This window comes from Phlebotomus papatasi, chromosome 1, assembly GCF_024763615.1.
Source record: "Phlebotomus papatasi isolate M1 chromosome 1, Ppap_2.1, whole genome shotgun sequence".
Classification (NCBI taxonomy): domain Eukaryota; kingdom Metazoa; phylum Arthropoda; class Insecta; order Diptera; family Psychodidae; genus Phlebotomus; species Phlebotomus papatasi.
The window spans coordinates 101,815,303-101,842,507 of NC_077222.1; the positions used below are offsets into that span (position 1 = coordinate 101,815,303).

Here is a 27,205-nt window from a genome sequence, read left to right on the forward strand (position 1 = left end):
CTGTCATCTTACAATTTAGAAGCATTTTTATAAAATGGGTATAAAATTGTAATTTTTATGTTGCAGCTGTTGCAGTTTTTGACCCGGAATTTGGTTTTCTGAGTTTTCTGAGTTTAAAAAATATTTTTCACTTGAATAATAATTATCTACTTTTTAAAATAAGATAATAAACACAGAAACAGCCCTCGGGGCAGATGTAGCCACTCTTCCATGGCAGGCTAAAACTATTAATGATTTTTCACTAATAGCTGGATAATTGTTAGATGAAAAAGTACTATTGATATTCCAAATAATATTCTCATTTGAATGAGCAATTTGTGAAATAGATTTTTTCAGGATGTTTGCATCAATTTTGCCTCAATTACAAGAATGTGATTAAAAAAAAGTCGGCTAAAGCCTTTTTCTTTAGATTTAAGTGACATATTTAGCATCATAAATTGCTTATTTAGAGTGCCGAATGAAAATCCTCAACAAATTTTTAAAAGCGATGAAAGTGCATCGTATAATTTATCGAATTATCAATTTGCTAGGTAGAAGAATAAAAAAACTGTATGTACTTACAATCAGCTATCTGAGAATCGTTGTAAATATTATTTAAAGTTTTTATTGAAATTTTATAAGAGATTAGAAAGGTCGAAGACCCAAACCAATTTTTTTTTGTAAAAATCATTTGGAAACCTGCACTCATACATGATTGTGAAACTATATCTTTCATTCGATGGGAACATTGTGATTGCACTCTCTGTTTCAATCATTTCTTTGCTCAAATTTATATTCACTAATTATAGTTTAAAAAGAAACTAATTCGTGTATTGTGGATTTCTGTAATGATTAAAACAGAAAGTACAATCGCAACGAGAGCATTATGGATTGAAAGTACGACTTAAACATTTATTTGAGCACAGGTTTCCAAATGATTTTTCCAAAAAAATTGGTTTGGGTCTTCGACCTTTTTAATCTTTTAGAAAAATTTAATAAAAACTATAAATAATATTTACAACGATCCTCATATAGCTGATTGTAAATAAATACAGTTTTTTTATTCTTCTACTAGCTAATTGATAATTCGATAAATTATGCGATGCACTTTCATCGCTTTTAAAAATTTGTTGAGGATTTTCATTCGGCACTATAAGCAATTTACACTACAATAATGCTCAACGCACAATAAATTTTGTTTGTAAACATGTTTTCAAAATTTCATATGAGAGAGAGCGAGATGACTAGATCTTGCTTTCATTCACTCTCACTCAAATGTCAAAAACATGTTTACAAAACAAATGTTATTGTGCGTTAGACATAATACTGCTTAATAAAGAATAGCATTTTTTATTGAAAAAAAAAAAGATATTAACAGGAAAAAAACAGACGGAGCCAGGGATCGAACCCGCGGCACTCCCGTTGAATGTTCTGCGCTATACTGCTGAGTCACCGCTGCATGCAGTCTCATTAGAATTTTCTTTATTATGAATTTGATGACTCGAGTACTTCCCTTGTGAGAATATTTTAGTAGAGGAGACTGAAGCAAAAAGTCACAAATCGAAAAATTCAGAATTCAATATTTTCCAAGGTAAAAAAGATAGCGGCTCAATTTTTTTTCTATAGATAGCCTCCATAGACCTTCTTCAATGTCGTAAGTTTATTAGAATTCAAACAAGGAATTTAAAAATAAATAATATCAAAATTTTTATCGCTATTTTTGAAATATTTTCCTTGCAGAAGATAACAATTATTATCTTCTGTACTGTTCTGAGATGCGGGGTGGCTTTGAAATCCTGCTTTTCGTAAGCTTTTCTTTAATTCTCTCACTTATGGATGGTCTTCATCGGTTGGACATGGTAGATAGGATCGGTGAAGACCATTTTGAAATACTTGTTAGAAACATCAAGGAATCAGTAAATGCGGTGTCCTTAAGGCAATCGCATGGATGAGCTCCTCCTAACGTAGCGTTCGTTCTAACGATCTATTCCCTATGATAATTCAGCATGACCTAACCTGTTTTTAATTCGCACCTCGACCTCCAGGTACCAGTTTATTGAGATCATCTAGGACCGGGACAAACACTCATACAAACAAAAATATGATTGAATAAATAAAACACTAAACAAAATGCATGTGCTCATCCGCGGCTATATGTATCCTCAAAACGATACCCGGTCATATCTGAGAGCTAAATAATGGTGATATAACGTTCCATAGACGAACTGAATCCTTCCTTTTCTTATCAAGAAAAAAATATACTTCTTTCCTGGTAACCTAAAGTGGATTTGAACCCGCGACACTTGCATTACTTGCATCATAAAGCGAGTTGTCTACCACTTGACCTATTGACTGCTCTCGCCACGACATATACCCTGTCTGAAAATTGAATGCGCGAACTTCACATTTTGAAAGTAGGGAGAGGCAAAATACCCTCGCAATTCAAGTATCCAACCCGGACGACCTAGTAAAAATGAAGGTATGCCGAGTGCATGAGATTGGTCCCTGATGCACGCACATTCTACTGACGGCTTCAACGAGAGAAAGCCTCGGGCAAATCCTAAAAATTATATCACCGTGTTTAATAACTTTAGTCTAAGCTCTAGTCTAGATAGAGGTACTCTCTAGGATAGAAGTATTGTGGTTTTCAAAAGCGACTCTTAGGGAATCCCTTACAAAGTTCCTACCATGGCATAGAGTGGTACAAGTTGGACAGGTCATTTTTCTTGATAAATTTAGTACTTCATTTTTATTTGTATATTTTTAATGATTTAGTTTTATAATTTTGTTTCTTGTGATTAAAAAAAAAATTTGTACTGTATTTATCAAGAAGAAAACCATGTCCAACTTGTACCGGCGAATTGTCCAACTTGTACCGGCGAATTGTCCAACTTGTAACACTATGTTCAAATTGTATCACTTTACCCTAATGCAGAAGTGTGCAAAAACCGTTGAAACCGAATTAACGTCAAAATAAGTTTGTTATAGTAGCGTTTTGATCATTGACGTACATGTTTCATTTGACGTTAATTCGGTTTCAACGGTTCTTGCACGCCTCTGCCCTAAAGCATAACTTAAGTAATCGTTCAACATGAACTAACAACCCTCAATAATAATACTCTCTACGATACCCTTCCTGAAGGGATCACTCACAGGTAACACTAGGAACGGCCTTAAGAGGAATCGGCGCCGCTCCGAGAGATATCTATGATGTCAATTTAAATACTAACGGGGAGAGGGTTAATCGTTGGGGAGAAGATGGTACTACTCTATGCATATGATCATATCACAGCCATATGGCATAGCATAACATTGTGGCTTTCTGATTACTCTTATCTTACCGAAGAAGAAGAAGAATAGCAGGTCTTCGTTGAATTGAATGAAGACCTTTTCTCTATAGGGGAGGTGCCATTTGTCACAAGTGTCTTGTTTTTATTTCTCTAATTTTTGTTGTAAAAAATTAAAGAAAACACTTCTAAACTACCCCTCTAACCCCACCATGAAAAGTTCTTCTACTTCTTCCATGGTTTGTATTTGAAAAATAACACCTAATCGGGGATTTAGTGTAGGTTTAGCACATTTTCATGCTTTGTTTACACATGACATTGGGAATATGATTTTTTTTTCTTCGTACATTGGAGCCAATTGAGGCCTTTAATAAATTCTTATTGGATTGCTAATAGCGAGATAATAATTTCGTATGAATTTTCTCTTGCAGGACGTTGCTAATTCAAGAGATGTGGCGTGATGTGAGACTTCCTATGGTACCTGGGTAAGTGCCCTTTTTTCGTAGGAGTAACCATGCTATATAGGTATATAGATAACCTTTAGGAATGTGCGTGAATGAGTCGAATGAGTAATATCTTTGCAGTAATTATAAGACACCCACTTGATGCTAAACTCTGCGTGGCTCGAATATCAAGTGGCTTGTTCTTCTTTCTTTTTTCCTTTTCTGATGATAATGGAGAAAGTTAGGATTATTATTATCTAAAAAAAAATATTATAGTATTATGAATGAAAGCTACATTCATTCATAATAATTTTCAGATCTTTGGACTTGTGACACTTTTAGTAGTGATAAAAAATTATGAATACCCCCAACATCCTTCAGCTGAATTGGATACCTTATCGAATAATTCGACTGTTAGAATGGCAACTTCGCCACGTCAGGCACCAGATGCCATATCCCTCTGTTCCACCACGAGTGCTTTATCGAGCTGCCCGGATAGGCATGGGTTTTATGGAGGAGCCCAGTTCTCCGAAAAGCCCAAAGAACCCCTTCCCAGGTCAAAGATCTTGGCCAGGGAGAAGAAATGGTTGTATATGATAGCTAACTGGAGAGAGTATATGGCGAAGAATTACAAGAAAGTCCGTGATAGATGTCGAAAGGGTATTCCAGCTTCGGTTAGACCGAAAGCTTGGTTCTATCTATCCGGAGGGCATCTTTTGCATTCAAAATATCCAAATTTGTATGAGGAACTTCTAAAAGCGCCGGGCAATCAGCAATATATCGATGAGATCAAGAAGGATCAACATAGGCAGTTTCCTTTTCATGAGATGTTCCTCGATGAGGATAAGCCAGGGTAATTTTCAAGTTTTCATATTTTTTTCTAATATCTTATTCGACTTTGAGGTTATTTTAAAATGTGAGGTTAGCTGTTCTCTATTTTGGTAAAAAAAAATACTGAACACGGTTGATGAAGAAACGCTGCTGTATAAATGAATAACTTGAGCGTTTAAGCTTAGGAATAACCTAACCTAAAATTTTGCACTATTAACCCTATTAGTGAAATAAAATAATGAAACCCAATAACTTGCGTACGATGGGGTTTAGTCAAGTGCCTACATGTTTATTTCGAATATGAAGTAGAGTAGAAATGCGGTTATCTCTTTAACCTTCTTCACCAATGCCTTCTTTTTAGGTTACGTACTAAGTTACATAACTTTACAATATTTAGAATAAGGACAACGTCATAATACATATTGTGTTTATATTTCTATTAAGAAATTGATTGATTTCTCTTGTTTGGTTCACTTTATCCTGATATTTTAGGTTATGTATATGCTAACCTCGAAAAAAGACCACTTTGGAATTAAAAAAAAAAATACTCACTAGGAAATTCGTGTGAAAATAAAGAAAAATATCCACATTTTCACAAAATGCAGGGAATACTCCAGAAAAATTTTAAATGCAAAGGATTTGTTAGATTTCTGAGGTTAGAATTTCATTCATGTTTAATTTAAGAAACTTCTTTTTTTATAACTTTGTAGGTATTTTATTATTCGAGGAATGTTTTAAAAATTTAGAGATTCCCCCAGAGAGAATATCTGTATTTTAATTTTTAAGGTTAGGTATAACATAACCTAAAAAACTTCAGAAGCGAATACAATAAAGAACATTTTTCCAAAATATTTTTTAGAGCTCGATGTTTTATAGACGAGAGAAATTGATTTCATATTATTACGATTTCGAAGGCCTTTTTATTGAGACTACTTTAAATTAGCAAAAATATGCTGACCGGTAAGCAGTAAAAATTCTTTTCTTCTCAGAGCTTTCGGTGCACTACGCACGTTCTTTTCTCATCCGACTACTACCGGATACCGGACTATTCCTTTGAATTAAATTCCACGTCGGTCGGTTTCGATCCAGCTGAAAACATTTATTTTTAGCTAAATTCTGTTAACCTTAAAATGACACTTGCAAGGCAGTACTATTTCCATCTATTTGGTTAGCACTTTTTGTTCGAGAACTGCTAACCGGTCGGCATAGTTTTGCTGATTTATTCAGCAAAAATATGCTGAAAAGGCTGCTTTCTTCAGCTAACTGTGCTCGATGGATACTATCTGGTTACAGGTCAATAGTTTAAAAAAAAATGCATACAAACATTTAAACTTTCCACTTTCTTTTTCGAGGTTAAGTGATACGTTAACCTCAAATTCTATAATAAAATATTTACCTTTCACAGAGACTCCACATCGGAATTTTTCAATGTTTTTATCTATTATCTTTATAGGGAATGCGTGGAATGATCCATTAAGGTTGGGAAAAGTGCCCACCCTTCGTACGATCCTAAGCTTGATAATGCTTAAATATTTTCTATGTTTCTCAATATTTGGGACTCATCGCACCCACTTTTTAAAAACTAAGGGAAAGTGCTCAGCTTTTAAAATATATTGCGTAACCATTTTGTTCAGAAATATGGGAAAGATTAGTTATTACGAAGCTTGGGATCGTACGAAGTATGGGTACTTTCCCCAAGATTAAATGTTCGTAATTTTTTTTAAGTCAAATATTTACAGAATTCTCGAAAAAACATGTAAAAATTCTTTCATTTTGGCTTCAACAAGCCAAATTAAGCAAGATAGTTCTTCAATTTCTGCTTTGAGGTTAGGATCAATATAACCTCAATTTTTTTTAAAAATAACCTCAAAGTCAAATAAAAAGAATTGGGTTAGGAAAAGTTTTTTTCTGTGCCCTGATTTATGTATTTTTTATGCCAGGAGAGTGGAACTCTTCAATGTCCTGAAAGCCTATTCAGTGTACAATCCAACGATTGGATATTGTCAGGCTCAGGCACCAATTGCTGCATTCCTGCTCATGCATTTACCGGCTGAAGAAGCCTTTTGGTGCTTTGTCAGTGTGTGCGACAAGTACTTGGAGAATTACTTCAAGCCAGGCATGGAGATGCTGCAGAGGGATGCAGCAATGCTGATGGCTCTGGTCAAGAAGACCTCACCGAATGTCTATAGACATCTGCAGAAACACAAAGTGGAACCTCTGCTGTTCATGACTGATTGGTTTCTCTGTGCAATGACGAGGACCCTTCCCTGGGACACATTGCTCAGGGTTTGGGATTGTTTCCTCTGCGAGGGCATTAAGATCATCTTCAAGGTGGCATTGATAATTCTGGGTGCGAGCCTCGGGCAACGGAGTGTCCGGAGGGCCAGTAAGGGATTGTGCGAAACACTTGAGGTGCTAAGGTCACCACCAGAGAAGGTTCTCGATGAGAACTTCCTCATGCACCATGCACTAAATTTAAATATAACCCGGGAGGACTTTGAGCGGGAACATCAGAGGCAGGCTGAGCTTCATAGGAAAGGCAAAACTTCATAAGAGTTTACGCCAGGCATTTCAATGTTAAAATGTACCGAAAAAACTTTAATTATTCATATAATTTAACAATTACTTCCCATTTAATTTGCTGAATTACAATCATCATAGAACTTCAGAAAAAAAATCAATCACTAATTGACTAAAATAAATATTTTTCTAACACAATGAATTAGTACCTAAATGACCTAAAGAAGTATTTTATCAATAAAACAATTTATCTCGTACAACTTTATCCGAATAATAGGAATTTTATTCTTTTCACAAATTTCAATGTATTCCTCCAAAATTCCCTATTAACTTAATTAATTTTGTAGTAAGAACTACTTAGAAAAGCTTCAGTAGACTTTCATTTAGCCAATATTAATTTAAAACGCAATTTATCGAATGAGAAAATGCGAATCTTATTCATTATTCTACTGTGAAAAGCAAGTTTTTGTAGCGCGTCTTTTTTTAAGCTTTGTCAAATGAATTTAATTTACTTTAAATTACTCGCATTTGACAAAAATTTAAAAAAAATATCGCAACAAAAACTTTAATTTTCTAAAAGTACCAATTTATTGATGTAGTGAAATTTTCTCTAGCAATGTTCATTAATATTTTTTTGTATACCGCAATTCATGTAAACAAAGTAATATGTAAATAATGCAGTGAAATATTTGTAATAAATCTTTTCATATATTTAATTAGGACATTTAATTATTTATTAATTCGGTGGAATACGGTTCTGGCTTCGAATTATGGGAGTATCTTTTTCATGATAAGAAAGCTTTTCTTGCATTAATTCGAACTGGGAGAGCTTTTTCGAATAACGCGCATGCTGTCTATGACGCAAACTTCTAGTTCACAGATATTGTATTCGAGTACACTCCGTAGAGCCTTTGAAGGTATTGAAACTATCTCGTTTCTTTTCAATTTTTTTCTCGATTTGAGTGGCATTTGTTGTAGAAAAATAGTGCCAAAGGAACTTATTTATGGTGGTAATTGAATAATATTTTAATATAAATATCTATTCAGGCTAACTCATTCCTGGGTTTCGACCGTATGTACGTTATGTACTCTGAAAAAAAGTGAGAAATTTGGTTCTAAATTTGACATTATTTTGCCAATCTTTCGATCCTTTATAAAATTAATTACCATAGTTCATTGAAACAGTTTTTAATGATTCCTTTAAAGGACTTAAGTCCCATCAGCTTAGAAGAACAATCGTCAGGAAAAGACACAAAACGCACTACTCTTTTTATTATCACAATGAGGCCTAATAAGTCACCTCTCATCACCAAATGAAGACTGATTGCCACCGTGTGCTGGACCACCTGATAACCTCCTCTTTATCAAGTTTTTTGTGTTAAAATAACATTCAAATTAGTTAAAGTACCTAAGTGATTCTCTAAAAAAAATAGTTAAAACAGCAAAGGGTTAGTCCTATTGAGAAACCCTTGTCAGTTGTTCGAGAAACGCTTCGCAAAATCTGATAAGGGAAGTACTCGGGTCATCAAATTCATATAAATCTGGGGCGTTGCTCAACTACGCTGAAAGGCATCAAATTAAACGTGGTATATTCAAAAAGTGCGAAATCGGGTCATTTTTTTTTTAATTCCCCAAATTTGAAAATATGCAGCACATAATAAAGAAAATTCGAATGAGACTGTATGCAGCGCTGGCTCAGCGGTACAGCACAGGACGTTCAACGGGAGTGCCGCGGGTTCGATCCCTGGCTCCGTCTGTTTTTTTTTCCTATTGATATCTTTTTTGAATTAAAAATTCTATTCTTTATAAAGTAGTATTATTGTAGTATAAATTGCTTATTTAGAGTGCCGAATGAAAATTCTCAATAAATTTTTAAAAGCGATGAAAGTGCATCGTATAATTTATCGAATTATCAATTTGCTAGGTAGAAGAATAAGAAAAAAACTGTATGTACTTACAATCAGCTATCTGAGGATCGTTGTAAATATTATTTAAAGTTTTTATGGAAATTTTATAAAAGACTACAAAGGTCGAAGACCCAAACCAATTTTTTTTTTGGAAAAATCATGAATACAAACATTTTTCTTTTTTACCTGAGAAGTAATAAATATTAGAAAGAATAAGATGATTAATAAGTCTCATTTTAAAACACGCACCCTCTGTGCATTTCTTTCTTTATCATAGTTTTTGCTATGAAAAATTATATGATTTATTGTGATTAACAGGTAATATTTGGGCTCGTATCGCAGACCGGAGGAGCTGCGTTCCTTTTCAATAAGAATCTATCAGTGCCTATAATGCTATAAATGGTCAATTCTTATTCCAGTTAACTCTTTCCGGACCACAACATATTCAGCGAACGAATTTCAGTAAAACTCACTTTATTGTAAGTCTTAGTGGTCAAATATGATACTTTTGTAGAGAAAGAATTTTTTCCACCTCTGGGAAATTGGAAAACTCATGGGTACTCTCGTCCCCAAAAGAACGAAAAGGAGACAAACTTCAATTTTCCAAAAGCCAATAATATCAATTTTGTGAATTATTTTTGCATGTCAAATGACTCCTTTACAATGTTGATCACTAAAACAAGAAGAATTATTGACCAGTATCTTGTGGGATGTTCAGGAAGTGGTCAAGAAGACACCAAATTCCTGCTTGCCAACAGATTCCTCAAAATATTTCACATAATAACACTTTAAAACACACATTTCTCTCAACACGATGTTATTGTAGACACATTAAGCTTTTTCAAAAGCATAAAAGACACTTCCTGGATAATCAGAATTCACCAAAATCAGGAAGAATGGGAAAAACTCCCTGAAAACAATCTCCCACGCTGTCAAATGTCAAAATTATCGGCCATATTGGCAAATGTCACTCCCGCTTGGAATTTTGTTACAAGGTTGGTGTCAAAAAGCAAATGACGGGCATTGGCGGGATAACCTTACATTTGACCTCTAGATTTTTGGGGACGAGAGTACCCATAAAGTTTGAACAAGTTTTTTGAAAATTTAAGAAAAAATTGTTTTTCGAATTTATGTAATTTGTAATTGTTAGTTATCGTACTTATTGGCCCCAAGACGTTTTTTCTTATTCTGGTCTAAAAATATAAAAAAAGTCAGGATATCTGCAAGGAAGCAGAAAATCGAAAATTCACGATTTTTGACCAAAAATATCTAAACTCAGGAGCTAATTAGGATCCTGCAAAAAATATCCTAGATTTGGACATCCTTATAGTTTGTAATTATCCAGAAGAATCGGATTTTTATCGATTCTAGATAGTCTAAAAAAATTGTTGTTTCCATGGGTACCCAGAGTCCCAAAGGAGACGAAAGAGTTAATATAGTTTCTTAGCGTCTTGTATGCCTTTCTGAGGTCGCCTATATCAGACAATTTTTTTACTTAATTTTCCATGGTTGACCCAATTCAAGAGTCATTCAAATTCTTTATAATGTAAGACGAATCGGTTCCGCGGCTAAAGACCCTGCCGTTATTTTGAATTCCTAAAGACTGATTGGGTACACAATGTGCCTTGTCCCTAGGGTTAGCCCTCTGAGTGGGAGGTGAAGGGTGTGCATCTTTACCGTCCAATAGTGAACATGGCTTTCGATGTGCATAAGACTATAGACATGGAGCACTCATGCCTTCCTTTGGCATAACGCTCTTGCAGACGATCAGTTGAACTTAAACTGGGAGTACAAACGCACCCTTAACAAGAGAATCCTTGTTGGGCCACCACCACCAGTCGCGCTACTTTGCCCGATTTCCAAGACCTCGGTTATTTTAATCTCACAATAATTGTTTCTAATTTTGTAAAGAAAAGAGATTATTGTGAATTCCTCCTTAGTAAACCTACTGATTCACCAAGAAAATCACATTGTTCATAAGCTTGTATGACCTTGATAATCTCTTTATATTTTAGTTGTTTTGTCATTTCTGTGATAAGAAAAGCGTTGTTTTTGTGCTCGATCCTCAAACTGCGAACAATGAATTTTGCTTTTCTCTATTTTTCTGTGATATCCCTTCTCCTGGTTCAAGGAGAAGTGTCCAAAGTCTTTGAATATCAACCACGACATGTCCATTTATCCTTCGGAGGTGAGTTTATTGAGTAAAAAAAACTTATGTACAAAATAGGTCAAAAATCGATTGTCCTTGCCTTCTTTCCTTCTTTGTTGCCTGGAAGAATCAACATCCGATATTGTCGTCACTTGGTCAACAATTGATGACGCTGGAGAATCTGTGGTTGAGTATGGAATCGGTGATGAGCTGAACCAAAGATCCGTGGGGTCATCGCAGAAATTTGTCGATGGAGGACCCAAGAAGAAGTCTCAGTACATCCACAGGGTGACACTTCCGGGATTGGATCCGAAAACTAAGTATTCGTACCACTGTGGAGGGAAGTTGGGGTGGTCTGCGGAATTTTGGTTCATGACACCTCCTGGTGGGGATGACTGGGCTCCACATTTGGCAATTTTTGGCGATATGGGCAATGAAAATGCCCAATCTCTGGCCAGATTGCAGGATGATACTCAGAGAAGGATGTACGATGCGATTATTCATGGTATTTCTTTCTCTGTTTGGTTAGGGTTTTATTGAATTCTGAGGCTTGGATATCTTTTTCAGTTGGAGATTTTGCTTATGATATGCATTCGGAAGATGGTACAGTCGGGGATGAATTTATGAATCAGATTGAATCCATTGCTGCCTATGCTCCGTATATGGTTTGTCCGGGAAATCATGAGGAACGGTACAATTTTTCGAACTATCGAGCTAGGTTTTCCATGCCAGGCGGAACGGAGAGTCTCATGTACAGCTTCAATCTCGGTCCAGTTCATTTTGTAGGCTTTTCCACTGAGGTCTATTACTTTATGAATTACGGGATCAAGAGCCTGGTGATGCAGTACGAATGGCTAGATAGAGATCTCGGGGAAGCCAATAAGCCTGAGAATCGCAAGAAGCATCCCTGGATTGTCACATTTGGCCATAGACCGATGTACTGCAGCAACTCCAATGACGATGACTGCTCTCACAATGAGACTCTGGTCAGGGTAGGTCTTCCCTTTACCCATTTCTTCGGTCTGGAGGATCTGTTCTACAAACACGGAGTGGATGTTGAACTCTGGGCCCATGAGCACTCCTACGAACGTCTCTGGCCAATCTACAACTACAAGGTGCTCAATGGTTCAACAGAAGCTCCCTACACAAATCCCCGGGCTCCTGTGCACCTGGTTACCGGATCGGCGGGATGCAAAGAAGGCAGGGAACCATTTGTAAAGAATCCTCCCGAATGGAGTGCCTTCCACAGCCGAGATTACGGATACACACGCCTCAGAGCTCACAACAAAACCCATTTGCACTTTGAGCAAGTATCTGATGATCAGGACGGAGCTATTATTGATTCCTTCTGGATTATCAAGGATTCCCACGATGGGTATTAAGTCTATTTTTGAGTATTGGGATGTAAAATCGATAAAGTACTCTTATCACAGATTAAATTCTTTCACTTCTGGGGCTCCCCGATGACCTGGATGGGATTTGTAAACTCCCACGCAGGTTTCATTGATCTTAGGATCACTGTCTTTCCTGTCCCTGCATTCCCTGCATCCAGAAATTGCAGATGTAAATCTGACAATCAGTTCTGGATCTCCTCCATTCGGCCCGGCTAAGTACGGGCACTTAAATTTATGATTCTCCGCATCCCGGATGCAGCATTCCAAGAAGTCATGGTTTGCCGAAAACAGGTTGTTCCTCCTTTCCAACGGAGCGGAGATCTTCTTAGCTAAGATCCCTGTCACGTAGATATCATCAATCCAGAAGAATGGTGTATCCTCCGTTGCACTTACAAGTTCAAAAGCCGTTCTCTGATTGGTAATGTACAGCCATCCCGACAAATAAGTCGGATAGAGAGCATCCCTGAATTCCTTGTGGCTGACAAACCACTTACTAGGCCTCATCCTTATGGGTTTCTTGTTGCTCTGGACGTATCCGGAGAGAAAGAGATCATCGTATTCATGTGAAAATCGAAAGCCCTGAAGCATCCTGCGCAACCTGGTGATGTCATACACAGTGTCATCGTCCATTTTCACAATAAAACTCGACCGGAAGCATTCAATACTCGCCCATTTGAGCCCCATTATATGCTTGTACGTCAAATTCTTATAGGCATCAATGAAATTCCCCTGGACAATGTCCCCAAATCTCCGATGCTCCCCCTCGATGGACTCTTGGGTAATAAGTTTCTCATGGGCAGGAATCTCCGCCAGAAGGAAGAATCTCAGCAATCCCAAGGACTTGAGCTTGTCTTGAGGCATTGCCCTTCGATGGGCTGAACGGAGATTGTCATGGGTCACGTAGGAAGATACAAGGATCACCCCCAAGAGATCCATTGTTTCGTCATTGCAGGGGCTTTCAGGGCTGAGGTGATATGGCCTTGTGGAATTTACAAAGTCAACCAGTCTGTCTGTTTCAATGGAATGCACCAAGTGTCTGTAGGAGATTTTTGGATGTGGGACGGAATACTGACTAGAGGTGTTCAGAAGGAGGTAGATGAGCAATAATACTAGAAGGACGCACAACAGGAACAGGATATTCACTCGCGGAAGCATCTTTTGCGTTGCTCTTGCGACCTTCGCTTGGTTGAGGTTATGTTAAATTGGTCAAATAACAATCACAATACACAGAGAGTCTCTGGATTATGCACATTTTTGAGACTGAACAAAATACCGCGCGAAATGACTTTATGGTGCTATTACAATGAAAAATGAACAATTTCAACACTTTACTGTTCTCAATTGCTCATAATCGACTTTTCTTGTATTGGTTCCTGTCACAACTATTTGGTGCGTCTGATGTTTTTAGAACACGGCGAGGATTGTGGAAACTTGAGAACAGTACCGTTCTCAATAGAAAATACTTAAGAAGTGATTATGCTAAAGTAGTCGACTGATGTGGGCTCCAGACTATCCCGAGCTTTTCGCAATACGTCTTACCACTTGTACGACTCAATACGGACCGACGCGACGTCCGTACTCACTGAGATCGTACGATCGACTAATACAGTCGTCTCTGCAATCACCAGAGGCGCTGCCCTAGAAAAGGAGACATTGCGTCTTGAATAATTAGGGTTACCATAGCAGAGCATTTATGTATTGCTATAAAGCGGGAAATAAGCTCTTGTCGGTTCCATCCACCGTTGTCGTAACTGCATTTTTAGTATGCTGAAATACTGACGCGTCGTGTGAAATGCTCACACAAAAGAAATGCAGATACGCCAGCGGTGGATGCAAACGGAATAGCACCATAATTTCAATATGCATAATCCCGGGACCCCCTGCAAGAAGTAATTGAGCAAAACTGAGCGCATGACTTAGTAAAATGGAGGGAAAATTGAACAAAACAACACGATAAAATCCGTTAATCATTATTCAAAATTTTCAGTTCATATAAATTCAATCTTAAATTATTATATATAATTCTTATATTATGCTAGTGCCACGAGAGAGATTCATTGACTACCCAAAACACCCAAAAGGTATTATCAATAGCATTAATTAAAAGATCTTTATAGCAACAATTTATTAGACATTTCCCATCAATCTTGCGGCATTCTAGTTCTAGTAAATACGTAACGGATAGCCCCCGAGCTAAGTAAGCACCCATCAGTAATACGGGCTTCAGACCTAAGGCTTAGCCATATGGCTTAACTTCTCTAATTTCTATCAATCAAGATTTTTTGAAAATTATCTTTTAAGATTGGACTACATAGACAAGTAATCCATTAAATTTTTAAAAACCAATAGAATTGGTTACAATTTTGAATTTCGAGACCATCGGGAACTGGGCTAAGCTTTAAGTCTGAAGCCGGCCTAACTGGGACTCAGTTTAGATACTCACGTCGATCGATTGGTTAATATATTAAGAGTGATTAAACCAGGGCAGAGCATTCTCATACATTTTCCATACAAAAGCATGGTATATTTTTTCTTAAGTGATTTTTTAGTTTTAGTATAAAACCAAATGCAATCATTTTAAAACTTTTACCAAATGAAAGAGTATCTAATGTTATGTTATTGGCTCAAAATTTATAATGATTGCACGAGGATAACAGTTCCTAAAACCTATATGAAAAAAACGTAAAATTCTCAATTTTTTGAATTTTTCTGACAAATTTTCTATTTGTAACACCGATAACATTTTAAATTCAATAAAAATATATTTGCTGTACATGTGCCTACCATTTCGAATTATGTTAATTTTGTGGGATCTAAGACTTAAAAATTATAAAGAATTTAAAAAAATATACCATTTATGAATTAAAATGCTCCATCCGTTAGTTAATCATCCTAGGATTAAACGAGTGATGAAGTTCTTCCTACCTTTTCTCCTTCGCAGTTGGGATATTTCTGCTCCTCAAAGGGAGTTTTTATCGAGTGCGTACTCTTCACTTTCTAAGAATATAACAAAACGTGTTCTCTTCTTAAACATACTTCAAAGGGTCCATAAAACTTCCATTCATCCATTTTGCATTGCTCAATGTGCAGATTACCTTCTTTTTTGAAAAAATTCAAACCTTTTCTCAAATATTTGTGTGCTTTTTGATTTTTTTTATTCCCAGTTCACTAGGTTCACTGGTTCACTCCTTTTATACAATAGTTTTATCTTATGTTGGTCGTTTCAAAGGATAATTTGCAAAGAAGGGTTCAAGATTTTCCTAGACAAAAAAAAACATTACACTCAGTCCCGGGATTATGCACATTTTCGGGACCGAAAAAAATGCGCGAAATGGCATTATGCATCGAGAAAATTTGCATACCCACAGGGGCTTCTTTTTGAATAAATCGGCCGTAGAACAAATTTCGCGCACAATAAAAGTAGTCGAAATAAAAATATTCCACTGTATAATGGAAATATACATTAACAAACAGTACTTTTTGGCCAGAGTTCTTCAATAAATGGTTAGAATATTTAAAAATTTTACCTTAATAAGAGAAATTAAAGTTTTATACTGAAAAATAAGCATAGCGTCTTCAAATTTCCCGCGTTACAAAATAGTATACTTTCAGGCGTATTTCAAGAATGATTTCAGAAATTGACCCCAAATGGTAGGCAAACTTGCATAATTGTATGTGCATAATTCCATCAGGTGCATAATCCCGAAGGATTTAATGCCGGGACTGAGTGTATTCTTATCTTTTCATCTACCTTCCAATTTACCAGATCTTTCTCATAAATCTTTAAACATCCTTCAAATTCATAAAAAAGGATAATCCCATTTCTATGCCTTGCTCTGTCTCCTTGAAAAAATTATGCAATGAAATGTCTCCTGTGAAGAAATATTCTCCTTGAAAAAAGACTTAAAATCCTCTGAAGATCGCATGGTCCTAAATTTACCGTTATTCAAATACTTTGAATATTTAGTTCAGATTAAAAATAATAAAGAAATTATACTCTGAGCCTATTGTTAAAATTCTTTTGGTAACGGTACCTTTTCAACCCTATGATCTTTAGCCTTCAGCAGTGCCGGATTTAGGTGGGTTCCCTGAGGCCAAGGAACCGGGCCTCCACATTTTAGGGGCCTCCACATTTAAAAAGTTTACTATGGTCACAATGGTCCCAAAATGAAAGTTACTACGAAAAAAAATTGCAAATTAAATTGCTATTAGCTTATAAGAGCATTTAATGTCCAACAATATGAAAAAAGTTGAAGTGGCTTGCACTTTGGAAAATGTTTCCTTTTTTTTGTGCTGAGGCCTCCACTCAAAATTAATTATTTTATTTATTAGGCATTTTTCTACTACTTTGCGTTTTCTGTCCTCCTACTGAGTCCTCACAGAGTCATTTATTTATTTAAAATATTCCTTTTGCAACATTTTGTTTCCTTTTTCCTATTGAGGCCTCCACAAATGTCGGGGCACATGATGAATTCGTTAACATTCAAATATTAGGCGCGAAATAATTTAGACGAGTTTAAGAATGAATAATCAATCAACAAGAAAAAAACTCATTTCAGCCACAATAAATTCCCTACCAACAATTAGCGGATAATTTTTAGTTCAGAAACAGATATTTTGAGAGAGTTGAGCTGTGTAGGCATTATGGACAAGTTCAATTTTATTAAAAATCGTAAAAAATTGACTAACAACAATAGAAAATAAAATAAAACAATGTGCTCAGTCCGAAAAGTACCTTCGCATAATTTACCTAAATTTTGAAAGTTATTGGTCTAACTTATGGAAAAAGTATTGTGCTTTCGAGTCTGAGAATTTAGTAAAATTTCTTGTTTTGCGTTTTTTTTTATTGTATCCACTTGTTAAATTTATTTAAATGAATTGAATCAGAGTTCGAATCACTGAACTTGTCTAATTGATAGGCAAAAAATTGATTAATTATACTGTTTTCTCGGTATTACACCGGTGTTTTACATAGCATATAAATGGGACCTAAGAGTCACTCCAGGGTAGCATAACAAAAATAATATATACAGCGACAATAAAGGTTTTAGTTATTTAAAAGTGTTATAATAGGGGAGACTGGGCCAAAAAGTCACAAAACGTGTATTTTATTTTTTTGCAAGCTACTCGAGCACTTCAGAAATTTCTAATTAGCGCAGTTTTATAAGAAATTTACGGCTCTACAACTCTGTGAAAGTAATTTTTGCTGTATTTTATAAGAAAATACGTTTATTGAGCCGATTTCTAAAAGGTAATCTTGTGACCATTGTCAAAAATGTTGGGGCAAATAGTATCAGACATTGGGTATTATCATATTTTGATTCGCTTCATTATGGGTTTCCGTAAATTTGAAAAAAAATACCTAAAGGACATATTTTCATAAAAAATTTATTCATCTACACCTTTGTAAAACACCGTTTTCTCTTTCTGAACGAGAAAACCGTTTTTCAAGCTATTTTAGAAAAAATACACAAAAGATTACAAATCGTTTGACCAATGCAAACAACAAACGGCAAGACATGGTAATGACATTTCTTTTCGCCGTGAGACATCTGAAATTGCTTCGCTTCTTGTTACTTTTACCTCTATACCTTTTGTTACTTTTTACCCCAAGTGGCCATTTTTAATAAAAGGATTTCTGGAGAGAAGAATATTTGGAAAATGCTAAAACGGATAGTGGATTCGTACTCAGGGAATCCAAATCATTTTAGAAATATTTCCAAGTGCATCAATTTTGGAAAATAAGTAGGTAATAATTGATATCTCTTGTGAGGAAAATATTTCAAAAACCGGCCTAAAAATTTCAATATATTTTTTTTTATTTTCTAAATTCCTTGTTCGAATTCATAAGAAACTTATGACATTGCAGAAGGTCTACGGGGGCTATTTATAGAAAACATTTTAATCCGCTATCTTTTTTATCTTAGAAGATATTGAATTTTGAATTTTTCGATTTGTGACTTTTTGCCCCGTCTCCCCTATCCTTGGTAATAGTCTTACTGAAAGTTCAAATTTATTTTGACTCTTTGTTTAGTTGTTATCCCTAGTTTTGTGTGACAGGTCAAAGAAAAAGTAGGAAAATTTTTTTGTGTAAAAAATTGCATTTATAATTTGAAGAAAAATACCGCTTTAAAGTAATCGGACTAAAATAAATTTATTTTTTACTCAAAGATATGTCGTTCTACTTTATAGATTTTAATTTAAAAAAACAATGAAAAAAATTAAATGTAAGTTTGAAAAGCAAAAAGGGTTTCGAATTTTTTTATATTCGCACCTAGCGCATAAACTAAAAGAGATAATAAAAAACGGATGGTATTTTTTGAGTTTATTGGACCCTAATGAGCCTGGAAAAAATTATGATACTACTGTTTTTTTGCATTTTTAAAATTTGGACATTAGAGGGTTAAATTTACCTGTAGAATGGAAAGCATTATATTGTATAAAATTTTAAAAGCAATGGCTCTGTTGAAAAACGTAAAAGTTTTCAGGGCCCCCACAAATGGGCATTGGGCCTCCACATTTCTAAATCCGGCCCTGGCCTTCAGTAATCCTTGCACCCTTTTAATCCTACACCATTACCTGTGATAGCTGCCAAACACTGACGGTTGATGTATTCAAAATTATTTTCACTAAACATGAAGTTTGTCCAGAGTGAATTAAAGTATTATTATCCCGTCAAATAATATCTGCAGATATCTTTAAGATTTCTGTAGAGAAAATCTACACCTCTACAGAATATCTGCAGATAAATTCTGTAGATATTCTTACGAATTTTATTTGGGCTTGGGACAAAATTCGTCAGAATATTTCGGCAGATTTTCTGACGAATCTCTGGACGAATTTCTGTAGATATTCTGTAGATTTTTTCTACATTCCAGACTTTCCAGACAAGATGTGTCAGAAGAGATGGAAAAATTTTTCACTGAAGTTTGCAAAATTCTATAGAGTTATTCTTAGTGATATCACGGTGTTTATATAAAATAAAGAATTCTGCGACGCCGTGTTACAAGTAGAGAAAAGTGAAGTGAAAACTTTAAACAGAGTGTCGACCAAAATTTCGTGTTTTTGTATCATTCGATTGGCGATTTTTAAGAAATTAGTATTTTTGCTCGCAGTTTTTTTACTTATCTAAAATGTGTACTCGGTAATGCTTGTTAAGCAGAGCATACAATTTTCTTTATAACTTCTACAGTTTCTTCATAAATCAACAATATTTTTGTGAAGCAATGGAGGTTATGCAGATTTTCTAGGGAGAAATTCTGCCGAGAATCTGCAGATTTTCTCTGAATGTACTAGAATATACCGTTAAAATTCAAAAAAACCTCCGAGTAAAATCGGCAGGTAGAGCAATGATTTGACGGGTAATTGTATCGAAGTTTTTAATACGTAATTGTGATAAAAAATGAAACATAAGCACACCATGAAGAAAATTCTCTCTTTCTTTGTCAGACAGAAAATAAATTCACACTGCACAAAATAGAAAAACCGTTGATCATTCAAAAAACCTATATGTCATTTTGTCCCCCAGTCAGCCAGATAACGAAGAGTCGAGTGTATTGTATTATGTCAATTCAACACATACGCGACCACCTTTCCATACAGCCATTTAGCTCTGCCAATAAAGTTAGTTCAACAGCAAACAGCGTTGAGGAAACTTCTGAATTCGGACTCCACAATTCAGACGTAAATTTAGTCCGTAGGGCAACCTTTAATTGCGCTATCTATATGTTCAACACCACTTTTCCTACTGTAATTCAACGGTTCCATTCCATACTATTCTATCTCAGAATGACAACATTTCAGGAGAGCCATTTGAAGTTGGCGATTTCCTATGCTGTTAGTGTATTTTTTTTCGAAAAAATTGAATATCTCATTACCCGAACGCCGGATGATCACCAAATTTTCACCAGTTGTGAATCTCGGTCTCAGGAACAACATATCTCTCGGAGTAATATAATTCTAAGTCGATTTAGCATATAGTATGGAATGGAGCTGTAGAATTAAAAGAATATTTGAAAGAAAATTTAAGTGTTCGCAGCAAGATTGTGTACGGAAGCCTGAAAGCCTTCCCCTACTCAGGATGTTAACTGCTGTAAACTTCACGTGCTGCTCGTCTCGACCGTTCTAAAATTGTTAGAGGGCGCCACCACTGACACCTCTGGCACCCCTAAAAGGATCCTCTTGTCAGTGGCCACCATGATTTATTCATTCTGTCTTTGTTCTTCAATCGATTCAGACGCTCTGTAATTCAATTCTCATCATAGTCATTTGTTCTAATAAAAAGTTGAAGTACGATCTAAAATAAAGTAATATCTGTGTTTGGTTTTACTGGATACAGCCACCTACAACAATTATCCACTTCGGCGGCAACATTGGATAGAATAATCATATTCCTCTTCTTTCCCGACGGTGAATATACAAAATATGCGACGAAGTACCTTTGGTCCCATAATCAATATATTTAATACAACTTTCATCTGACTCAACAAATTATTTCTCATCTGTTTTTTTTGTTTGTTTAAATTAGAAAGGGGAAGGGATAAAATATATTAACACAATGTCTTCAATCTGATAAAAATAATACATTTACAGGAATAACAGCAAAAAAAAACACTTCTTTTGAATAATTTAAAAAAAATTAATTGCGTTGTGCTCTCTCTTATTTTAAGAGTATTCATCGCTAAAAAATATCTTCACACTCTTCTCTTCGAAGATTTTTTTGTTAAAGCTCTGCCTACTTTGTGAGTGTGGAGATATTTTTCAGGGGTACTTAGAGGCACTGATTTGGGGAGAAAGATAGCTACATCTTTCTCAGGGAACCTTTGTTGAAGTTCCTGATGGAATTGAGAAGTTGATCACGAGGATCAAGTTCAGGAGCTGATATTTGTTTCTTCACCACGGCCCGGACAACTGGACGCAGTTGGGGCGGAGGTGGTGGTGGAGCTGGAGTGGAAAGGATTTTGGGTGGCTCTGGAGGGGTTTTTATTGGCTCCGGAGGGGGTAGGGAAATGGAATGATTGATAGTTTGCTGTCGCGATTGGAATGTTCTTGGTTGAGACGGAGCCTTTTGGGCTTCTTCCTCTTGAGCCAGGATCTTCTCTTTGAGGCCTGTTCTTCGGAGGGTGTGCTGCGAAAATGGCACAACTTCGATATTTTTCTGCCCATTGACCACAGCAATTGATCGTCTCTCTAGGACGGGCTTCTTGAGCTGAGACGGAGGTTCAGCTGAAGCTGCTGGAGGAGTCGTGGGTGTGTTTACTTTTGTGACACTGGCTGTACGATTGAGGGAGACAGTTGTGAAAGTTTTGACAGGAGCGGGATCCTCTTCGGCCCGGAAACCCCGGACAACTGGAGCGATTTTGCTGAAATTACCCAGGCTCAGTGGACGTGCATTTAGGGAGGCACTGGTGATACTATTCACCCGATTGACTGGTTTCTGTCTCACTTCCGGCTTCCTTAGGATCACAGCGGCGGCTGCCGCTGGCGGTTCAGTCTCTTCAGGCGGTTGAATGTTTTTCTTGTACTCCACACTCCTCACCACTGGCAAATGATGATTTGCTGCATCTGCCAGCTTCTGCTCCTCCTCCTGCACCCTCTGTTCCACCGTCCGGAAACCCCGGGGAAGTGTCGTACTTCCGCCGAAGCAGTAATCACTGTCGGATTTGATGCAAACCTGAACCTTCGGACGTTCACTCCAGGCTGACAAATTGATCTTTGGTGGTCCCTTGTACACCCATTTCTTCGGGCAATCCTCCGCTTCCTCCTTCTGCTGCACCAGAATCGCCTTTTCCGGCTTCTGTGGCTCCTCAATGGCTTCCACTTGTGACACTTCCGGCTCCTTTTCCCTCATAATCTCCTTCACTGTCACAATCTTTGTCTCCTGAAGCCCATTTTCTGCCACAATTTCCGGCTCAGTCGGCTCTGCCAAATGCGTTATGCTATTCTTTCTCGAAGATGACAGAATGGATTTCATAACCTCAATGCTCTGCAACGAAGGCGAATCCGTGATACTAAGTTCACTTGAGTACCTCCTTGGAGGATTTGCCAGCTCAAGACTATTCCTGGGAGAGTGCCTGCTCTCGAATTTCTGTGCAGTCAGCAGAGAAATATACGATGAACTCCTTGGTGTTCCGGCAAATGATCCCGGAAAGTCCGTTCGGGTCGAATGGAAGGAATCCGATCTGGCAACTGGATTACTCTTCCGGAATACCTGACTGCATCCATTTGTCAGAGATGGCCTCTTTACAAATTCCCTCGGTTTTTCCTTGTCATCAATTGATGCCCTCCTTAGGAAATCTTCCTCATTGAATTCCTCCTCATTGCCAGGAACGCCTGGAACGCCATTCAACTGAGGCGCCGGCTTTTCCTCCTCGCCATTGGAATATGTGGAAATTCGGAAATTTGACAAGTTACAGGGCTTTGCTGTTTCAATTTCTTCCGGAACTTCTGCCTTCCTTATGACACTGTCAATTTTTTTGCTATTTATGACACTATTGAGTTCTCCCATAACCTCACTTTTTCCCATTTCAATTGACTGCTGCTTCTCCAATTTGGGGACTTTTTCTGCAACTGGCGTTGGCAATTTCTCCGGCTCATCGTCCATCTTGGTCAGGAAAGCAAATTCATTCTCAATATATCGCTCTCGGCGCTTCTCCAGTGACTGCAGCAGCATTTCCCGGTCCATTCGATAGCCGTCCTCTACATCAGAATTCACAACTTCTGCATCCAAATCATTGATATAAGGATCCGGAACCACTTCCCTAATCACCGGTCGGATATCCACATCAGAAACCAAAGTTGTATTGGAATCTGATTGGACAGTTCTTGTATCATCTGCCACGGACATATAATCGTAGTAGACATTTCCATTGAGAGTTGTGACGTCATCCGGAACGGAACTATTCCCATCGGCGAATTTTGGTGGAGCTGGAAGGGTATAGGTCCAGAGCGGTGAAGGTGATCTTGGGTCCTCAGCCGGAACTGCTGCCTTTGGAACTTCCGGAACAGCTTCTTCTTTTTGAACTTCCGGAACAGCTTCTTCCTTTTGAACTTTCGGAACATCTTCTACCTTTTGAACTTCCGGAACAGCTTCTACCTTAGCATCTTCAACCGCCCCCTTCTGAACCTCCGCAACTTCCAGTGGCTTCTCAATCACCGTCCCAGTTTTGATATTGTAGATATTAACCCGATGATCATCATCATCGGAACTATTTGTGCTCTCCCGTCGTATTTCTGTGATTGACACTTTGGCTGGCTCCTCCTTCTGCATCACTGTGCTCTTTATGGCAATTGAAAGGGGACCATTTGGTTGCATTTCCACCACTTTCACCCCAATACACTCTTTCCTCTCTTCCACCATCAGACTCTGCTTTGTCACACTAATTGCCGGCTGTTCCTCCTTCACAGCGTTCACTGGCGGAGACACATCCGTAGTATCCACATTCAGCATCACTTTGGATACATTCCCATTGGGCAGATTGTTATTAACTGATGATGATGGACTACTCTCCTGACTTCGGATTGATGTTGCATCACTCTTGGTCTCTTCGTCAGCCGAAGATTCACTTTTTGGTATGGATCTGGGTGTTGGGACAGGAGCAAAGCTTCTGGGGGGTGGTGCAGGAGCTGCTTTCTTCTTCTTGGCTACAAAGAAAGACAATTTGCCTGTTAGTTTTGCATCGAGAGAATCGAGAGCAAAACCAAAAAGTATCATCAGGATTTTTTTTTAGCTAATAATATTTTAAGAAATCTGTTTGTTAGTTCAGTATTCAGCCTGAGAGTTAGGATAGACCGGATAGACTATAGTAGTGATCTGGCAGTTTATTAAAAATAATTTGGAAAGTGCAGAGATGCAGAAATAGAATTTTGTAACTCAGAGCAAGATTAGCCTATTTTAATATACACAGAAAAAGAAATATTTCATAAAATTGTTTGTAAATGTTTGCGAATTCCTATTGGGTAGGGTAAATTAAGCTAATTCAAAATCTACTCCAAATGGAAATTTTTCGCTACCCCAAATGGAGACGTCATTGTTTTCGTGATAAATATAGTACTAAATTATTATATTTATATCGTCGGCTCCAAAGAAGACTATTGCAAGTCTACTTACAGTAGTACACAGTAAAAAATTATTACTACGATTATCGCGTGTAATGGGAGAACATCGATAATTGTAGTAAATTTGCAACGATTATCGTAGTAAGCAAAGTTGAAAAGCAAACAAGTTGAATTTTCGTAGTTGAAAAGCAAAGTAAGTTGAATTTTCGTCCAAAATTTCTACTGAAATTACACAAAATATAAAAAGAAGAAGAATGAGTTCAAACGAAATTAGTTGAAAGTTGAACTTTTTGCTGCGATAATCGATTGAAAAATTACTACGAAAATCGAATTGATTCTATTACACGCGATAATCGTAGCAATATTCAATCAGTCAGTTGAATGAAGTTTATGCCATTTTATTGCTTCATTTTATTACTATTATAGTAATTATTACTACTATTTATTGCATTTGGGCCATTATCGAGGGTTGAATTTGACTAGTTCTGCAACTTAATTGATTCCTTTTCAATTGAAAGTTGATTTTTTCAATGGTTGTTATTCGAAATTTCAACCAGTTCAATTCAACTAATAGAATTCAACTAGCCAATTTCATCATCAAAGACGATATCATTGGATGCAGAAACCTTAGATCTACATGTAAGCTCTATTAGGTGAGATTCTTAACAATCTCACCTACTATAATCCTAACAAAATTTCATGTCCTCCGATCGCGCTCAAACTTGGCCAAAATGTGTTTCGCCACTTCCTGATCACGAATATATGGGGGGCTAAGTTACGTTCCCTGCCGGCCGGCCGGCCGGCCGTCCGGCCGTCCGGCCGCTCTTTGGAGCTTAATAGCTCCTAAACTAAAAAAGATATCGACTTGCGGTTTTCGGCAAAGGTTAAATATCGTATGAAAATTGCAACATGGTGCATTGACCCCCCACCCCCCACCCGTCCTTCCGCCATTTTGAAGACCCCCCTTTTTTTGTTTTCTCAATAGCTCCGGCCCTATGGCATCGAGCGGGCTCAAATTTTAGTATGTTATAGCTGGGCCTTAGAGCTTTCCATCAATACCAAACTTAAGGTCCCTCGACCCCCCTGACCCGAGCTATAAGGGTCCAAAAAAATTTTCTTAAAATGGCCATAACTCCGGTTCTAATTGTCAGAATTTAAAAAATGAGGGCTTTTTGGAAAGCTCTCGTGAAATGCCACTTTCTCTTCTAACATCGCAAGTTCATAAAACCACCGCTAGGGGCGCTATTATTAAAAAGAAAATTTTTAAATCTTAAAAGTTAAATAACTCAAAAATTCCTTATGCAATCGGGCTGAAATTTTAGTATGTTGTAGCCGTTGATTATACCTATCAAACAAAAAAAACCTTAAGTCGATCCATAACCCCTGACCCGAGCTATAAGGGGTCAAAGTTCGAACATTGACCGGCCTCTATCTCCGGTTCTAATTAACATATCGACATAAATTTTACCTTTTTGGTTTCGTCTCGATGAGCACTTTCAGATGGAAGTTCAAAAAGTCACTACAGGTGGCGCTGTGATAGCGTCAAAATTCATCGAAATTCAAAGTCACTTTTCTCAAAAACGGCATTGTGCAAGTTAATGAAATTTTAGTATGTTGTAGTCCAGTCTAGGACGTTTCCAAAATGGTGCGTATGTGCGCTGTGGTTTCAATAGAACCGGAGATATGAGGGGTCAAAGTTCACAAAATTTAAAAAATCATATCTCCGGTTCTATGTGACCGATTTTGATGAATGAGGGCTTAAACGAAAGATCTCATCAAATACTACAACTTTCTAGGAAATTTGAACTTCGTAGGACCAACACCAGGGGCGCCACAGTCAAAAAACGAATTTCAATATCACATAACCTCAATTATCTCGACTGTCGCTGAACCGATTTTGATGATTACTTCGACATAATTGTAGAGGACATTTGTCTCTACATTTCGTCCATACATCATTTTCCGGTCAGACTACGCTATCACTCCGATTTTGCCGTTTAAGTGTGAAAAAAATGATTTTTCCCATAATAACGCTTTGAAATCACTCAGATGCCAATTTGACTGCCTCTACTCCACCAAGACACTTAAAATAGGGTTTTAAATGGAAAGTCCACAGAATACAACAATTCTTTGATATAGTTGAAGTTCAACAAATGACTACTTGGGGCACTCTGATGGATGAAAAAACGAGTTAAGAAACAAAAAACCTCGATTATCTTGGCTTCTGAGTAATCGATGAGATCATGTTCTATGGAAAAATTATAGAGAACATTCTGGTCTACATTTCACCCATATAACACTTTTCTGTCAGTTCATCCAAATCCTTGATATTTTGGTTTAAATACAAAATTTGTATAATTTCACGAATTTTATTCAAGATAACTGAATGGCGTCTCCCAACTTCAGCTCTAAATCGAATTTGCATGCACTCCGAGTTAGCTCACGTTAAGAATCTCACCTACATAAGCCGGTTAGGATTATCTGTCCCTTTATATTTAAAAAAAATCTTTATATCAAATTCAATATAAATAATTTCTATTGTAAGTCATTTTAAATTACCGAGTTCTGATATTTTTTCCAAATTATAGTATTGTATGTCAACTTATCACATGCATCTTGTTAAAAATTCCGCGCTATA

At 36.9% G+C, this 27,205-nt stretch overlaps 4 protein-coding genes across 9 annotated transcripts in view; 2 read left to right on the plus strand and 2 right to left on the minus strand.

Annotated features, from left to right (window-relative positions):
• LOC129810139 (TBC1 domain family member whacked) overlaps window positions 1-7,776 on the plus strand; it is a 147,992-nt gene extending 140,216 nt beyond the window's left edge. Inside the window, exons 1-4 of one of the 3 annotated variants that reach the window (XM_055860437.1) lie at window positions 3,336-3,505; window positions 3,698-3,751; window positions 4,027-4,562; window positions 6,481-7,776. In XM_055860437.1, the coding sequence (XP_055716412.1) occupies window positions 4,129-4,562; window positions 6,481-7,093 (1,047 nt within the window). In that variant the 5' untranslated portion in view covers window positions 3,336-3,505; window positions 3,698-3,751; window positions 4,027-4,128 and the 3' untranslated portion in view covers window positions 7,094-7,776. Of the gene's footprint in view, window positions 1-3,335; window positions 3,506-3,697; window positions 3,752-3,985; window positions 4,563-6,480 lie in introns of those variants that run through there. The other 2 variants (XM_055860436.1, XM_055860438.1) reach the window with 2 other exon arrangements.
• A 3,183-nt stretch (window positions 7,777-10,959) lies between these two features.
• On the plus strand, window positions 10,960-12,550 carry LOC129810131 (acid phosphatase type 7). The gene is made up of 3 exons (XM_055860424.1): window positions 10,960-11,155; window positions 11,244-11,621; window positions 11,684-12,550. Exons 1-3 carry the CDS (start codon window positions 11,047-11,049, stop codon window positions 12,496-12,498), a joined length of 1,302 nt encoding a protein of 433 aa, XP_055716399.1. The 5' UTR covers window positions 10,960-11,046; the 3' UTR covers window positions 12,499-12,550.
• Window positions 11,138-13,767, minus strand: LOC129810143 (beta-1,3-galactosyltransferase 5-like). Its single transcript, XM_055860443.1, has one exon. The coding sequence runs from the start codon at window positions 13,663-13,665 to the stop codon at window positions 12,544-12,546; it is 1,122 nt and encodes a 373-aa protein (XP_055716418.1). The 5' UTR covers window positions 13,666-13,767; the 3' UTR covers window positions 11,138-12,543.
• Window positions 13,768-20,949: 7,182 nt separating this feature from the next.
• LOC129810100 (titin) overlaps window positions 20,950-27,205 on the minus strand; it is a 79,692-nt gene continuing 73,436 nt past the window's right edge. For 2 of the 4 annotated variants that reach the window (XM_055860369.1, XM_055860370.1), the window contains exon 4: window positions 20,950-24,153. In XM_055860369.1, the coding sequence (XP_055716344.1) occupies window positions 21,311-24,153 (2,843 nt within the window). In that variant the 3' untranslated portion in view covers window positions 20,950-21,310. Of the gene's footprint in view, window positions 24,175-27,205 lie in introns of all 4 variants that reach the window. The other 2 variants (XM_055860367.1, XM_055860368.1) reach the window with 1 other exon arrangement.

What these genes read in the sequence shown, in the direction of transcription:
- LOC129810131 (XM_055860424.1), top strand. Translation starts at nt 11,047, where the DNA reads ATGAATTTTGCTTTTCTCTATTTTTCTGTGATATCCCTTCTCCTGGTT. An exon ending in TGTCCATTTATCCTTCGGAG is followed by an intron (nt 11,156 to 11,243) that starts GTGAGTTTATTG and finishes GTTGCCTGGAAG; the next exon opens with AATCAACATCCGATATTGTC. An exon ending in GTACGATGCGATTATTCATG is followed by an intron (nt 11,622 to 11,683) that starts GTATTTCTTTCT and finishes TATCTTTTTCAG; the next exon opens with TTGGAGATTTTGCTTATGAT.
- LOC129810143 (XM_055860443.1), bottom strand. Translation starts at nt 13,665, where the DNA reads ATGCTTCCGCGAGTGAATATCCTGTTCCTGTTGTGCGTCCTTCTAGTA.